Source organism: Crotalus tigris, unplaced genomic scaffold, assembly GCF_016545835.1.
Source record: "Crotalus tigris isolate CLP2741 ecotype Arizona unplaced genomic scaffold, ASM1654583v1 scf7180000018064.1731613, whole genome shotgun sequence".
Classification (NCBI taxonomy): Eukaryota; Metazoa; Chordata; class Lepidosauria; order Squamata; family Viperidae; genus Crotalus; species Crotalus tigris.
This window is the reverse complement of record NW_024096804.1, coordinates 486,419-503,958: the sequence shown is the minus strand read 5'-3', so window position 1 is coordinate 503,958 and position 17,540 is coordinate 486,419. Positions and strand designations below refer to the sequence as shown.

Here is a 17,540-nt window from a genome sequence, read left to right as displayed (position 1 = left end):
TGACTGGATGGCTTGCGTTTTATATATCCACTGGAGGTGGAAGCCTGTGAAACGGTGTTATCCGCCATATTGAAATAAACAATAGGAAAGAAACAACAGGTGTTCACCAGGAGATCCCTGGATCGGGCCTGTACTGCAGTAGAAGAAAAGGGAGGTTTTCACCAGGAGATCCCTGGATCAGTCCTGTTCTGCAGGAGAAGAAAGGGCAGATTTTCACCAGGAGATCCCTGGATCGGCCCTTGGTCTGCAGGAGAAAGGAAGGCCATGGCCCACCTGGGTGGTACAGGCCTGCACAAGGGTCTGTGAGGTCTGGCCCGCCGTTAAGCACGGAGTCACTACGCGATATAAGCTGCGCTATGCTCAGGGGCTGTCCTCCCCATTCAATTTTTCAGGCCCACTGTAATAGAGAGACAATTTGGCCGAAAAAGTATCAAATGTCAATTAAAGATAAGTCTATATATGAATATAGATATATATCTTGTTTATTTTAGTTCTGTTTTATTTTAATTAATTTTCAATTTTTTTTCACCCTCGTGTCTCACTTAGTGACGGCTAGGACAGTAAGTGCCGACCACTATGCAGACAGCGGAAAACAGGCAAGGCAAGCAGCAGTCCAATGTGTTGGCACTGGATATTTGAAAGGTACTGGTAAGTCACACAGTCTGAAATATTACCAGATAAAATGGAGTGAGAGACTCAAGGTATTTTCCCTATGTCCACTAGGTAACCTAAGATGGCGCCTATTAAGCAGCTAAAGCACGAGGTAAGGAAGACCTAAAAGAGTATAATTAGAACTTCTATCCTCCCCCCATGTAGGGAGAATCACCAAATAAGTAAGTTGCTTTGTGACTGAAAAGGCTGTAATTAGGTCAAAGCAGTCAATTTAATGTGTGCGATGGGTGGAGCCCAAAATGGCAGCCGCAACGATCTAATGAGAGATAAAACAAGCTGAGAGAAAAGATCCTCTTTTGCAAGTAATCTGGTAATAAGTTCTTTTAGTCAAACAATTCACCTGTGGGTTTTTTGCGTAATTTACAGCTGACAATCAACAGTAACAAGGAAATACTTGAGTAATGTGAGGAACGAGCCTTCTAGAGGCTCAAAATGGTGCCCGCAGGTTGTTTGAATTGGTAATGAACCCAGGAAGGTGAATTGAGAATTTTCAGCCGAAAACTAATAGTTTAAAGCTTTGCATTCACAGCGAAGATCCTGGGAGGGGGTGGGGGGTGGATTGTAATGAGGAGGCAGCTGTCTGTAATGAGCTGTCTGCCTCTGAAAAACTCAACGGAGAATTGATTAAAGAGAGAAGAAATGGTGCAGCACTGAGCCCAGAGCTGAACCAATCCCCACCCCCAAAGAAGGAAAAAAAAGGGTAGAGATTCCACAAATGGCAATAACTGCCTTTCTGAATCTAAATTTGGAGCCAAATTCTCACGTCTCTTCAGGGCTGAGACCAAACGAAACTGGGGCATGGTCAGACCCTGCAGAGGCGTGGCAACTTTGATTGTTTGGTCTGATTGGGCTAGAAGACTAAATCAACCCATCTGTGGATTCTACATTCCTTTACATGCTGGAGAAGGTGCTTATCTAGGACAATATCTATGTATTGTATTTGATTAATAATATTCTTTTGTTCAAAATAAAGAAAATAGTATAAAGCTACAAGAACCATCGATTTGGCACCAGTACAAAATATCTATTTCATTTGGTAGCCCTATATTGCTCCAACATGTAGACATTTTAAAGACCGTTAAAACCATCCAGTATCTGATAGATACCCATTTGTAGACTATTACAGTGTAAATTAGACAGAAGCTTAGAGAAAAATCATATTTCCTAATGTAATGAGTAGAGCTTGCTGTACATTTGTCTTTTTTTTTTAATTTGGTTTGGGTTTGCTACAGTTTTTAGCACTTAGAAGAAATAAATCCAGAGCATTTATTATAATCTAATAACACTCGTATTGCAATGTTAAAATGAAATAATATCATAGTCTTACTATAAATAAACATGTTACAAGTTTAAAAAGATGGGACTCCTCTTTGGAAGCCATATAGGAAGTTTATAAACTTTCTGTGTCTGCAGTAGAAAAGAGTCTTCTCCAATGAATTAGCAATAGCACTTAGACTTATATACCACTTCACAGTGCTTTACAGTTCTCTCTAAGCGGTTTATAGAATCAGCATATTGCCCCAACAATCTAGGTCCTCATTTTACCAACCTCAGAAGGATGGAAGACTGAGTCAACCTTGAGCCGGTGACATTCGAACTGCTGACATATAGCAGTCAGCAGAAGTAGCTTGCAGTACTGCATTCTAACCACTGCCTGGACACAAATGTTTCATCACAATAATGCAGGAGTTTTCTTCTATTAAATATGGATGACAACAATATAAACATTTCAAACTCACATCATACTTCTTTGAACTCTGATGTCCATGAGGAATGTTTCATTAATATTAAACCCATTTCCCCATTAAATCCTATATTAAAAAGGGTTGAAAAACATTGAAAATAAAGGAAATTAATTTTATTGTAAAATCATACTGTATATTATGGATATTTCTATAAAAACAAAAGACTCAAACAAGTTCTTCAGAGATTCAAATAACTGTTGCTGAAAGTGACCCATACATGCAAAGTAACCACTTGTCTTTATATATATAAAAATGGAAATTACACAGATATATTCAAAATATAATATGTTGAATACCTTAATTGATTAATTAATAATTTTTTTTGTACTCTTATTACAAACAGATTAACATTTTAAATATATGATGTACCCTAAAACTACATATATTTCAAGAATACTTCTTAAAAATCTCTACAAATAAAGATCTTACATTTCAGAAGAATACTTTTAAAACTTATTACCTCATTGGCCAGTTCCAATAATACAGGAGAAACTGCATTTTTAGACACACCTTTCAGGTATCTGGACAAGACAAAAATAAAAAGCTATTGTAGATTCAATGAAAAGGCCAGCACTGAACTCTTACTATCTCTCTCTGTCTCTCTTTCCTGTGCTCTGCCTCTCCTACCTTCACAAAGATAAGAAATAAATTGAATACAGATTATATGTATAAGCAGTTTAAGATACAAATATTTTGAAGGCTGTCCTTAATCTCAAACTCTAAACAAATCAAAAGCACAATTATTACTAAAATTCTGAAAGAAAAAAAAAAGGAATGTTACACTGACACACAGAATATAGACAATACACAGAATATTGTTTTTAGGTTTCTGAAGGTGTACTCAATATTTGACAATGACAGAGATGGTGATAATTAGTATACAAATTCTTTCCCATATCAGCAAACTGATCATTCCAATTTATCTGCACTATTAATTCCATGCCCCTTTATGGATTACTGCCTTGTCGTGGTGAAGGGGCTTGCGTAACTCAATGAAGCTATAAGCTATGCCATGCAGGGCCACCCAAGACGGACAGGTTATGGCAGAGAGTTCTGACAAAATGTGATCCACTGGAGAAGGAAATGGCAAACCACTCCAGTAGCTTTGCCATGAAAACCCCATGGACAGTACTAAAAGGCAAAAAGATATGACGCTGGAAGATGAGCCCCTCAGGTCGGAAGGTGTCCAATATGCTACTGGGGAAGAGCAGAGGGCTACTACTAGTAGCGCCAGAAAGAATGAAGCGACTGGGCCAAAGCCGAAAGGACGCTCAGCTGTGGATATATCTGATGGTGAAAGGAAAGTCTGATGCTGTAAAGATTTTTTCTCCATAGGAACCTGGAATGTAAGATCCATGAATCAAGGCAAGCGAGACGTAGTCAAAAAAGAGATGACAAGACTGAACATCGACATCTTAGGAATCAGCGAACTAAAATGGACAGGAATGGGTGAATTTAACTCAGATGACCATCAGGTATACTACTGTGGGCAAGAATCCCTCAGAAGAAATGGAGTAGCCTTCATAGTCAATAAAAGAATAGGAAAAGCAATACTGGGATACAATCCCCAAAATGACAGAATGATCTCAATTCGAATCCAAGGCAAACCATTCAATATCACAATAGTCCAAATCTATGCCCCAACCACTGGTGCTGAAGAGGATGAAATTGACCGGTTCTATGAAGCCCTACAGCACCTTATAGAATTAACACCAAAAAATGATGTCCTTATCATCATGGGGGATTGGAATGCTAAGGTAGGAAGCCAAAAGATAACCGGAATAACAGGCAAGTTTGGCCTTGGAGTACAAAATGAAGCAGGGCACAGGCTAATAGAATTTTGTCAAGAGAATACGATGGTCATAACAAACACTCTTTTCCAACAACCCAAGAGACGGCTCTACACATGGACATCACCAGACGGTCAACATAGAAATCAGATTGACTATGTGCTCTGCAGCCAAAGATGGAGAAGCTCTATACAGTCAGTAAAAACAAGACCAGGAGCTGACTGTGGCTCAGATCATGAGCTTCTCGTTGCAAAATTTAGGCTTAAATTGAAAAAAGTAGGGAAAAGCACTAGGCCACTCAGGTATGAACTAAATCATATTCCTGATGAATATACAGTAGAGGTGACAAATAGATTTAAGGAATTAGATCTGATAGACAGAGTGCCTGAAGAACTATGGATGGAAGTTCGCAACATTGTACAAGAGGTAGCAACTAAAACCATCCCAAAGAAAAAGAAATGCAAGAAAGCAAAATGGCTGTCTGAGGAAGCTTTGCAAATAGCTGAGGAAAGAAGGGAAGCGAAAGGCAAAGGAGAAAGAGAAAGATACACCCAATTGAATGCAGAATTCCAGAGAGTAGCTAGAAGAGATAAGAATGCCTTCTTAAATGAACAGTGCAAAGAAATAGAAGAAAACAACAGAATAGGGAGGACCAGAGATCTCTTCAAGAAAATTGGAGATATGAAGGGAACGTTTCATGCAAAGATGGGCATGATAAAGGACCAAAATGGCAGAGACCTAACAGAGGCAGAAGAGATTAAGAAGAGATGGCAAAACTACACAGAAGAACTATACAAGAATGAGCTTAACATCCCAGATAACCACAATGAGATGGTCACTGACCTCGAACCAGACATCCTAGAATGTGAAGTGAAATGGGCCTTAGAAAATCTGAGCAACAACAAAGCTAGTGGAGGTGACAGTATTCCAGCTGAGCTATTCAAAATCTTAAAAGACGATGCAGTAAAAGTGCTACACTCAATTTGCCAGCAAATTTGGAAAACTCAACAGTGGCCACAGGATTGGAAAAGGTCAGTTTACATTCCAATTCCAAAGAAAGGCAATGCCAAAGAATGTTCAAACTATCGCACCATTGCACTCATTTCACATGCTAGTAAAGTTATGCTTAAAATCCTACAAGCTAGACTCCAGCAGTATGTGGATCGAGAACTACCAGAAGTACAGGCAGGATTTCGAAGAGGCAGAGGAACTAGAGATCAAATTGCCAACATACGCTGGATCATGGAGAAAGCTAGGGAGTTCCAGAAAAACATCTACTTCTGCTTCATTGACTATGCAAAAGCCTTTGATTGTGTGGATCACAACAAATTGTGGCAAGTTCTTAAAGAGATGGGAGTACCAGACCATCTCATTTGTCTCTTGAGAAACTTATATGCGGGTCAAGAAGCAACAGTGAGAACCGGACACGGAACCACTGATTGGTTCAAAATTGGAAAAGGAGTCCGGCAAGGCTGTATACTGTCGCCCTGCCTATTTAACTTATATGCAGAGCACATCATGAGAAAGGCAGGGCTAGATGAATCAAAAGTTGGAATTAAGATTGCCGGGAGAAATATCAACAACCTAAGATATGCAGATGATACCACTCTAATGGCAGAAAGTGAAGAGGAACTAAAGAGCCTCTTGATGCGGGTGAAGAAGGAGAGTGCAAAAGTTGGCTTGAAACTCAACATTAAGAAAACCAAAATCATGGCATCCGGCCCTCTCAATTCCTGGCAAATAGATGGGGAAGAAATGGAGGTAGTGACAGATTTTATTTTTCTGGGCTCCAAGATCACCTCAGATGGGGACTGCAGCCAAGAAATTAAAAGACGCTTGCTCCTGGGGAGGAAAGCTATGGCAAATCTAGACAGCATACTAAAAAGCAGAGACATCACCCTGCCAACAAAAGTGCGTATAGTCCAGGCCATGGTTTTCCCAGTTGCAATGTATGGCTGTGAAAGTTGGACCATAAGAAAGGCTGAGCGCCAAAGAATTGAGGCCTTTGAACTATGGTGCTGGAGAAGACTCCTGCGAGTCCCTTGGACTGCAAGGCATTCAAACCGGTCAGTCCTAGAAGAGATCAATCCCGACTGCTCTTTAGAAGGCCAGATCCTGAAGTTGAAACTCAAGTACTTTGGCCATCTAATGAGAAGAAAGGATTCACTGGAGAAGAGCCTAATGTTGGGAAAGATTGAGGGCAAAAGAGAATGAGATGGCTGGATGGAGTCACTGAAGCAGTAGGTGTGAATTTAAATGGACTCCAAAAGATGGTAGAGGACAGGAAGGCCTGGAGGAACGTTGTCCATGGGGTCGCGATGGGTCGGACATGACTTCGCAATTAACAACAACAACACTATTTCCATGAATTTGACTCCAGATATTAATCTGACTTTACTATATATATTTATATATGAAAAAAGAGTTTTCCCTGAATTACGAAACAAATTATGAAACAAAAGTGACATAGACATTGGATAGCTGAAAATATTTGTATTATTATTAAAAACATTTGACAAAAAGGCAGCAGCTTCATTCTCCAAAGTTACATATTTCCATTTGCAGAACTCAAAGAGTGATATAAATAGGGATAGAGGTTTGAGAAAAGAAAAGTAACGGATTATACTCTAATATATTTAATAGGAGACTAAGCAGATGGTGGCCTATAGAAATTATGACCAGGATCATCGAGAAGGTTACATGGATCTATGGACGTTAGATTATGTCTGTGAAAAAATATACACAACCCAATTGTAGTAGATATTTATACTTTGGAGTAGAATTAGAAAGAACAGCTTTGATTTGGCAGCATTTGGGAGGGAGGATTTTTTTTTTATAAGATCAATAGGAGGAAATCACATCTAGCATTATTTTGGGACGAATAAAATCAACATTGTGTCAAAACAAGAGGAAAAACAAGTCATCTGACAACCAATTCCCCCGTCATATCAAATCTGGAAATGCTAAAATATACATTATTTTCAAAGGCCAAAGCTGACATTTGGAATTAGATTTTGTAAGTTTAGTTTTTATTCTTTATATAAATGGGAGAGATATTTACAAACTCCGCTATATGAAGGAGACTCCAACATAAATGCTTTCTCAGCGAGAGAACAATAGGTCTCACTCTACTTTTATGCCTCCTACTCTAAGCTTTTCTTTTCGTAGGGAGTTTCTTCTGATGTCTTTATCCTAAAAATCTTAAACTTTAATTGTTCAACATCCTTTTCATGTCATAAATCCTTAATTCCTTTGGAAGGACACCAGGTGAGACCAGTCACAGAAATTCTGTAGATAAAAAGCCAGCCAAAGTTCAAGTAGAAAATAAACCTGATGCTCAGTTATCCACTGGAATCAAGCGTCAGACTATTCAAGAATTAATTTGAATCCTATCTGTGTTCCTCAATGAAATCAAATTCTAGTGCTTTATTAATTGGAAGGGACTTTTAAGGTTATCTAATCCAATTCCTTGTTCAATATATGGTCTATCAGAGGTGCTCTAATAGATGACTAATTGGCTTCTGTTTCATGATTTCTGCAGGGGAGGAAAATTTGCTACATTATGTGGCAGCTTGTTCCACAGGCTAAGAATTTCTACTCTCAGAAACACTGTCCTGCAATTCATTCCACCTCCTAGCTACTATTACTACAGCTACTACTGTTGCTGCTACTACTACTACTATGCTATGTGATAAACAATCATGTTTAAAAACTGCCATTATATCTCTCCTTAGTTATACATACTCATTAAACCATTCATTATAGAACTTGATTTTCAGACTCCCTCCACTACCTTGATAACCCTCCTCTAAAATCACTCCAATTTGCCACTCTCCTTTTTTATATTTGATGCCCATAAATGGATCCCAAAGATGTGTCTACCTATCTCTCTGTGGTTCTGCAACAAAAACAAAAAATGGTATTATATATTACACTATGTAATTGGGTTGCGGGAACCCAAACTGGATTTTTTTTTATATCCACTAGTTCTCTTTGAAAACATGCAGTTTACATACAGCAGTTCAGCTCTATTGTTTGTTTATAGTCTAGTGGTGTTTCAAAAGGTGTCTTTTAATGGACATTCTTTCAACTATTTCATGACCTAACCTTAATACATATTTTAGAATATGTTATTCCAAATTTACTGAATACCTGTTGAGAAGAGCTAGAAAACTCAAGGTCTAGCTGAATCCCAGCATAATTAAGGCAATTAGTGCTATAACCTTAATTTTTAAAAATCCTGTTAAATAAGGTCAAAGAATGATTGAATAATCTGAAAAAAAATAAATTATTAAATAGTTTTACAAAGGCAGAGAAATATAGATTTTTTTCAATTAGTATAAATGAGTTAAGAACCTTTGATTGGCATATCGTCCCTTTCATCCCAAGAAGCCAAGAGATATTAACTTAGAAATAGAATTGTTGCAATCCACTGTATTCCTGCTAGAAATATCTAAATGACATCACAAGTTAAAGTCTTTTTATTGCTTCACTTTTGATAAAATTAGACATCCAGAAGCCTTTTTATTGAGAAATTTCAATTAGTAACCTCTGATATAATGGTATTATTATGGCTGGTCACATAGTCAGCCAGATGTTTAGACTGGATTTGGCATTTTTGACCACCTATAAAATCCTTCCTAAGGATCTGTGATAAGCAGAGGTTGTTGGTTAAGAATTGTAAAGGTAATGTTGCAGGATGTAAGCTGTTCCAAGTAAAACTGCCTTTTGTAATTGACTGATGATGATTTTGTCAATGCAGATGGTGTTCAAGTAATGATCCAGATGTTTTGATATTATCATTATCCCATGAATATATTCAATCCCATAAACTAAGCTATTGTGGTATTCAGAACAGTCAGTACAGTACTTTTTCCTATATTTTTTAAATTATCGCTAGCATTTCTTAGTGATAAAATATATGGTTCTATGAAAATGTATTCATCTGCTTTGGATTTTATGTATGTTTGCATATCTTTGCAACTTTGCCATCAGAGCTTCAGGTGAGTTCTACTAATATACAAAGTCTGCCTGAAGTTTTGGTAATTCTTGCATTTATTTCAAAAGAAAGTAACCAGTGTGAAAAAATAATCCACCTAGTTAGATTCAGTAACTTAGCTGTACCACCGTTAGCTGTAATAATTGAAACAAAATATTTGTGAAATTAGTGATAAGTCTTTTATACTGCATCAGTTTGGGTTCATTCTTCCATGGAAAACTGCTTTAATTCAGTAACATTTGAAGGTTTTCTAGCATAAACTGCAAAGTCAGATCATCTCATAAAATTTTAAGGGATTTAGCTCTGGACTTTGACCTGGCTAGGTTCTGAATGGATGAGCATTCTCTTGTAGATTTGCTTGCATTTTTGAAATCATTTTGCTACACACATACAATGTCCTTCTGTATAAACCATGCACTTTCATTAGTGTATCTGGGTATGGTTTAAGTTACTACTTATTAATTTAATATCAAGAACTATTTTCTTTTCTGGAGTGCAGGATAGAATACAAATGAGCTATTAACAGATGTGAATTGTGAATTGTGAGAAATAGATATTTATTTTCCACATTTTAGCATGTGAATAAATTAATCCTGACCATCAGGTTAAATTATTCTTAATATTTTCCGAGTTTTTACATTTCAGATAATCACATATAAAACCTGGAATTGTCAATACTATATGTGAATGTTAATTTTTACTACATTTTAAAGCATTGCCATTTTTTATTTAATAACCATCAGCCCTAGCTAAATTGGCCAAATGTCAGGTATAATGGGAGCTATGTCCCAGAACATCTGGAAGGCAATCTGTTATCTACTCTTATTTTTTAAGGGTACCTATTTCATCTCTGAAGGAATGTTCTTTATTATTTAAATGTACTATCTATACTGGAATTGGCTTAGTTTTATTAGTTCAGGGGTCCCCAACCCCCGGTCCATCGACCAGTACCGGGCCCGCTGCATGCCAGCAACTGGTCCGCACAAGCAAGCAAAGCCCCATCTACAGGATGCAGGCAGCACACAAAACACACACCCTCCGGTCCATGGAAAAACCTCTCTCCATGGAACAGGTCCCTGATGCCCAAAAGGTTGGGGGCCTCTGGTCTACTTTACTCATGCTGTTGGGCAAAGTCTTTAGGAAATTGAAAAGTGGGAAGATGAAACGGGCAAATTGGCAAAAATCTGTGTAGGATAAAAATCATACATTCAAATCTTCTGAAGGAATTACATACAGGTAGTCCTTGTTTAGCAACTGCCTCCTAAAGATACCTTTCACAGTTTTGTGACCAAAGCCCAATTTTATGACCTTCACGGGCCTGTGAAACAAAGGAAAGCTGTAGTAAGATTGTAAGCAGAATTTTATCTAGCAACTGCTTTGCTTAACAAACAGGTTTCCAGTCCCAATTGTGGTTGCGAGCATCTTGTATATGCTCCCCAGCCAATTAGTGAGAAAGAGAGACAGAAAAACATGAAAGATGAGGCAACCCACTACTTTGGCTTTGTAAGTGCTACCAATAGTTTGCTGCACCTGGTACATTAATACCCAGGGACTGAGATCCTGAACAGGAAAAAAAACAAACATTTCCATGCCTAGCTAACTTGATTTAATTTGTCAGTAATAGTAAATTACTGGTTCAACTACAAAGCCATTGATTATGTTGAATTGGTGGCCATATGAAAACAAAGCAATGCTCACAGATGTACACAGAGTGAAGAAAATCATTGCCAATATGTGCTCAGAATTGTCATGGGAATTAAAGAAAAAACAAACCTCCAGTGTAGCCTACAAAAATATTGGACAAAGCTACCCACACTTAGGCTGGTGATACCTATCCTCTGCTTTCTGGCAAGCAAATACTGAGGGGGTAGACTTAGCAGAGAATCAGAAAGCTGTAATACGAAAATCATGCATCCCTCAGTGTTTTCTAACAGCAACTGCAACAAGAAAGACTGCTTGTTATTTATTTAAAAAAGGAAAGGAGATTTTACAAAAGTTTTTGCTCTCTTTAGCACTTTCTAATTATTGGTATTACAATAATAGAAAGCTGAGACAATTATTAGCCATTCTGTAAGCTTTTTCAAGTGAAAAACAGGATGAAAATGGAAAAGAAAACAAAATTCAAACAACTAGAGGAATGTATATGCAGCAGGACTAACTAATGTAGTGTTTATTCCCTAATGGTAATAGTGACTTAGAAACTAGATATTTCTGGATCTCTTCTTTTAAGCACTTTGCACAACTCTAAAAATGAGTTTGGCTAAAAACACTGAGAAATGGGTGGTTATCAGCTAATTATTTCAGTGTTTACTATAGCGTTATTATATTCACAAGGGAACCAAGATATTTCCATGGCTATGAACTTGCTGACCTGTAATTCTCACTTCATGTAATCTTATCAAACCCTGATTGCTCACATTGTAGGCTTGAAATACTAAGGAACTTGCATTTAGAATTTACATCATTAATTAAAGGAGGAACACTTTATTATTTCTCTCCTAAAATGCTAGCTCTTGGAATCAACAAAAACATATAACTGATAAAGAAATGAAGATGACTCCACATTAAGAATTTGGAAAAGAATGCTACCTATTTTTATACAGTACTGACAGAGGATTCAAGTTTATTATACTGGAGAACAATTTGGAATTGTTTGTTTGTTTATAGTATGTATTAGCATAATTACAGGTGCCTTACTGGTGACAGGACAGCATATAAATAAATAAGTAACTAAATAAATAGCATTTTAGCATTTATTTATACTTATTTTTCTTAAATTTAGCAACATTAGATAATTGTTATATCATCTTGCAATCTCCTTGTTTAAGGAAGAAAATATCTCTAGAATTTTTAGTAACTCCTTGGCCTTGACTCTGAGCTTGGAATAAAAGCAGAACAAAAAAGATCATGCTTGGTTAATATTTAGATGGACGATACCAGAGGATTTCAAAGTGCAGGCTAGATTGGCAAGTGGATAAAATATCTGGAAGAAGGGCATGACAAACTATATCTGAAATCCTGCCAAGAAAACTGCATGATGTGTCCAAGCTGTCATTAAAAATCAAGCCAACACAAAGTTTATTTTTAATTTCTTACTATAGATATACTTTAATAGACACTTACAAAATAATGGTATTCATATTAAACTGGCAATTATTATTGTGCATAGGACCATTGCATAACTATCTTGCGGAAAGAACTCATGATAATCCTGAGATGCACGCTACAAGAAATAACAAACTGGTAATTTATAGGTACTAGGCTACTGAACAATGATGCAGTAGAAATATTAATTTTTCATAATGTTAATGAGAAGAATTATAATCATGCAGCCACACTTTATATTAAATACATTTCTGTATTAAGCATATCCTTCTTCTTAGGATTTCTGTTTGGAAGTTGACAATCAGACTTTGCCAATGTCTCCTAAATTATGCCATAATTCAATGGATTTTATTATGGATTTTATTCAAGTTAAAAGTCTTACATAAATTATACCTTTAAAATTAATGTGCGGGATTTGATTTATCTGCATAACAGATGAAGCTAATACTGAATATAAGTTCACAATCCACAGTGAAAAAAGGAGGATAATCTATAGTTAACGAGCAATAATTGCAAACAAATGCAAGTTTGAAAATCTCACATTAAAAATAGACTCCATTAAACCTTTAAATACTCAGGATGTTATTTTTTTACTGTAGAAAAGACAAAGATTTTATTCAAAGCAATGATGTAAGTATTTCATATATATTAGGGAGTGGCTTTCCTAATATATACAGCTGAAGTGCTATCACCTGCTTCAGGATCCCTTCTCATTTTCTCTTAATTGAGAAAGCCATTATGGGAGATTCAAGAGGTGGTTCTTCTTTGCTGAGATCTCTTGACTCTGGAAGATTCTTCTTATGGAGATTAGCTTATGTCAACAAAACCTATCAATGCAATCTGAAACCTGTTTTTTGGAGCCAGATAAAGATGATATCTAGTTTAATAAAAAGAAAAACTAGGGGTAGCATGATAGCAGTTTTCCAATACTTAAGGGGTTGCCACCAGGAAGAAGGAGTCAGCCTATTATTCAAAGCACATGAAGGCAAGACAAGAAGCAATGGATGGAAACTAACCAGAGAGAAGCAATCTAGAACTAAGGAGAAATTTCCTAACAGTAAGAACAATTAATCAGTGGAACGACTTTCTCCTAAAGTTGTGGGTCTCCAACACTAGATGTTTTTAAAAGAGATTGGACAATCATTTGTCTGAAATGGTATAGGTTTCCTACTTGGTATAGGGTTGGTTTAAAAGACCTCCAAAGTCCCTTCCAACTCTGTTCTATTATAAGATTTGCTGTTTCATCTTATTTTTGGAATGCAGTACCTAAAGCCTAACCATACTTTTCTAGCACCACATTTTTAATTATTTTTATAAACAAAATAATTGTTCATTTTTTGTCTGATCTGTATGGATTATGGTTTGCTGCAGACCCTGAATAATGGACACATTATAAATAACATAAATGCTTTTCAACATTTTTATAAATCATGTAGATGAAGAAGCAAAAGCGATACTCATCAAATTTGAGGTTGGTACAAAGTTGGGGGACTGCTAACACTTCAGAAAAGTTCAAGATTTTGAAATATCTTAATAAAATTTGAACTTTGGGCCCTTTCCATCAAAATACTGTCCACTGAGGAGCAAAGTAATATTCTTCTCTAAATAGGAAAAAACCATGGGTTGCAGATGCATGGGTTACAAAACAAGTGGTTCCTGCCTCAGAAATGGTACTTTAGAGAAGAATCTGAATATATTGGCAAACTATAGATTAAACATGAAAACTAGTGTGCTGCAGTTACCAAAACAGTCAATGCAATCTTGGACTGCATCAACTGAGATATGAAGGGCAAGATCATGGGAAGTGATCATTCCACTCTGCGCTGCACTGGGAAGATCACACTTTGAACACTATGTGAAGAATTTTCAGGGAGAAGAGAGTATAGCTTTATTCTCCAGGAAACTTTAAAGAGAGAAATGTACACCTGAAATAAGGAGTAAAATCCTTATTTTGAGAGCTATTAATTAGTAGAATAGCCTGCTTTCCGGAGTCATGAATGCTTTATCACCAGAGGTTTTCAAGCAAAGTTTAAACCATCATTTGTCTGGGATGGTCTGAGGGTTCCTACTCTAGTCAGAGGCTTAGACTAGAAAGGTGGTAAAGGCCTTTCAAGCTCTATGATTCTATGAAACAAATAGACACACTTTTTGAACTCTTTGGTGTCTGCAAGTCCCTATGTCCATATGTTAGATAGCAAAATAAACAGGTCTTAATCTAAAATAATATCACAATTGGAACAGTCTTCTAAAGATTGCAATTTCATATCTGCCTAGCTGCGAATAAACTCTATTCAATTCATTTATTTCTCAACAGACATGTATACCGTTACACTATAAATCTAGTTTAATATTACAAACTATATATCAAGACCAGGAACATTAAATTCTAACTAAAATCTATGGATTTAATACTATTGATTACACAGTTTCTTAATGTTCATTAGGCTTTTATACTTCTGATTTACTACGGACATAATTTCTAATTTATGCCTGCCAAGTATATTTTATTTATATATTTAGCTTTATTTAATTATTAAAGTAACTTGGTTGCTTTTAGTTACTTTTCTTTCAACCAAAGTAATGGATTAAGCACTTTTTTTTTTTTTTTTTTATTAAAAGTTTTATAAATTTTACAAGAAAAACAAGAACAATACAGAACAAAAAACAACATATACAAAAAAGAAAGAAAAAAAAAATTAAACAATACATATAAAAAAAAAACCCCCCACCCCACACCCCTCCCAAAAACCCTCCCTTCCCCCCCCCTGAGCTTCCCAGAGCAGAATATAGGCTTAAGAAATAATAAAATAAAAAAAAAATAAAAATTAAATTAAAAACTTTATATTTATATATATAAAAAAGATATCTATAATATATATAAAAATAAAACTTATGAAAAAGCTATATAATATTTTTGTATACCCAATCTAAATTGTATAAATTTTATCCATTTGTCCCAGATAGCAAAAAACTTCTCTTGCGTTTGTTGCTTTAAGAAAGCCGAAATCTTTGCCATTTCTGCCAGATAAGCTACTTTAAAAAACCATTCCTGCAATGTAGGCAAAGATTCCTTCTTCCAATATTGTCCAACTAACAGCCTCGCGGCTGTGATCAAGTTTAACATCAATACAACCTCCTTTGTATCACAATCTGTAACAATACCTAACAAAAATAATTGCGGAGTAAATTTTACCCTCCTTCTAAAAATTCTCTGGATATTCCACCATATTTTGATCCAAAATGCTTTTATCTCTCTACATGACCACCAAATATGATAATAGGAAGCCTCCTTATAACCACATCTCCAACATTTAGGTTGCACGTCAGGGTACATGTAAGACATTTTTTGTGGATCAAGGTGCCATCTATAAAACATTTTATAAAAATTCTCCCTTAGATTCTGTGCTTGAGTAAATTTGACATTTCTCACCCAAATAGTTTCCCAGGTGTCCAATGAAACTGGCTCACCAAAGTTCTGCGCCCATCTAATCATACAATCTTTAATTAGTTCCGTTTCTGAGTCCAATTCAACTAAAACCCCATAAATTCTCTTAATGTGGGTTTGTCTTTGATCCTTCAGTTGCTTAATAAGATTTTCATCTTCTCTAAGAAAACCCACCTTACAATCCATCTTCCATCTATCTAGTAGTTGCCTATATTGGAACCAAGAATAAGTAAAATTTTCTTGTGCTAATTCTTCCCGTGATTTTAATTGCCAGTTTTGTCCATCCCATTTAAGTAACTGTCTATAAGACACCATATCCATTTTAACCCCTCTTTTTATTCCTTCTATCGCATGCCAAGGTATAGCCCATAATGGTACTTTAAAATCACTTTTATAATATTTTCTCCAAATCCTAAGTAAAGAAATTCTTAAAATATGAGATTTAAAAGCCCAATCTATTTTTTTATTAAATATTAAATAGGCATGCCACCCATAAAGTAAATCCCATCCCTCTAGATAAAGTATCTCAGAATTTGTCAAATTTACCCAGTCACTAATTAATGTTAAAACCACCGCATCATAATATAATTTCAAATTTGGTACCTTGAGTCCACCCCTCTCACGGAAGTCTTGCATAATTTTGAACTTAACCCTTGGTTTTTTCCCTGCCCAAATAAATTTATTGAGACCCTTCTGCCACTCATTTAAATTAATCTCATTTTTCAAAATTGGTAACATTTGAAACAAAAAAAGAAACTTGGGTAGAATATTCATTTTTATCACTGCAATTCTTCCCATGAGGGATAATTGCAGCTTTTCCCAATTCTTCAAGTCTTTCTGTACCCCGACCCACAACCTTTCATAATTATTTTTAAATAGTTTTGCATTAGAAACAGACAGCATCACCCCCAAATATTTTACCTTATTAACAATCTCAAAACCCGTCGAGTTAACCAAAATCTGCTTCTCCTGACTCGACAAATTTTTAGGTAAAATTTTAGTCTTATTTACATTAATCTTAAAACCCGAGACCAAACCATAATGGTGAATCAACTGTAATAAGTTTACTACAGAATAATCAGGTTGCGACAAAGTAACAACCAAGTCATCCGCAAAAGCTCTCAACTTATATTCTTTTTTATTAACATATATTCCTTTAATTTCCTGAGACTCTCGAATTTTAATCAATAATATTTCCAATGTTAAAACAAACAACAATGGCGATAAAGGACACCCCTGTCTAGTACCTTTCTCTATTGTGAAAACCTCCGACAAACCTCCATTAACAATAAGTTGTGCTGTTTGTTTTTGATATATTACCTTAAGGGCTTGTAATATGTTTTCACCAAAATTCATTTCTTCCATTACTCTTAGCATAAAATGCCAATTCAGTTGGTCAAATGCTTTTTCAGCATCTAAAAATATGAGCCCTGCAGGAACTTGGTTGTTCTTATCTAAGTATTCTAATAAGATTAATAATTTGTCTAACATTGTTTTTCATATACCTTCCTGTTATAAACCCTGATTGATCTTTATGCACAAGATGATGCACCACCCTCATAAGCCTATTTACCAAAATTTTTACAAATATCTTATAATCCACGTTTAAAAGAGATATAGGCCTATAGTTTTTTGGTAAAGTAAGATCTTGATCCTCCTTTGGAATCAATGATATAAAAGCACTACGCCATGAAGGAGGAATCTCTAAACCCTGTAAGATACCATTAAAAAGATCATTTAATGGTTGAATCATCTCCTCCATTAAAGCTTTATAATAAACAGCT

The 17,540-nt window shown here is 35.8% G+C and overlaps 1 protein-coding gene across 4 annotated transcripts in view; it reads right to left on the bottom strand.

Moving 5' to 3' along the window:
- Nucleotides 1-17,540, bottom strand: part of CDIN1 (CDAN1 interacting nuclease 1) — a 142,937-nt gene that overhangs the window by 92,402 nt on the left and 32,995 nt on the right. For 2 of the 4 annotated variants that reach the window (XM_039347322.1, XM_039347323.1), the window contains one exon: nt 2,878-2,938. The exons of the other annotated variants lie outside the window; for them this stretch is intronic. In XM_039347322.1, the coding sequence (XP_039203256.1) occupies nt 2,878-2,938 (61 nt within the window). The remainder of the gene's footprint in view (nt 1-2,877; nt 2,939-17,540) is intronic. 4 annotated transcript variants of the gene reach the window in all.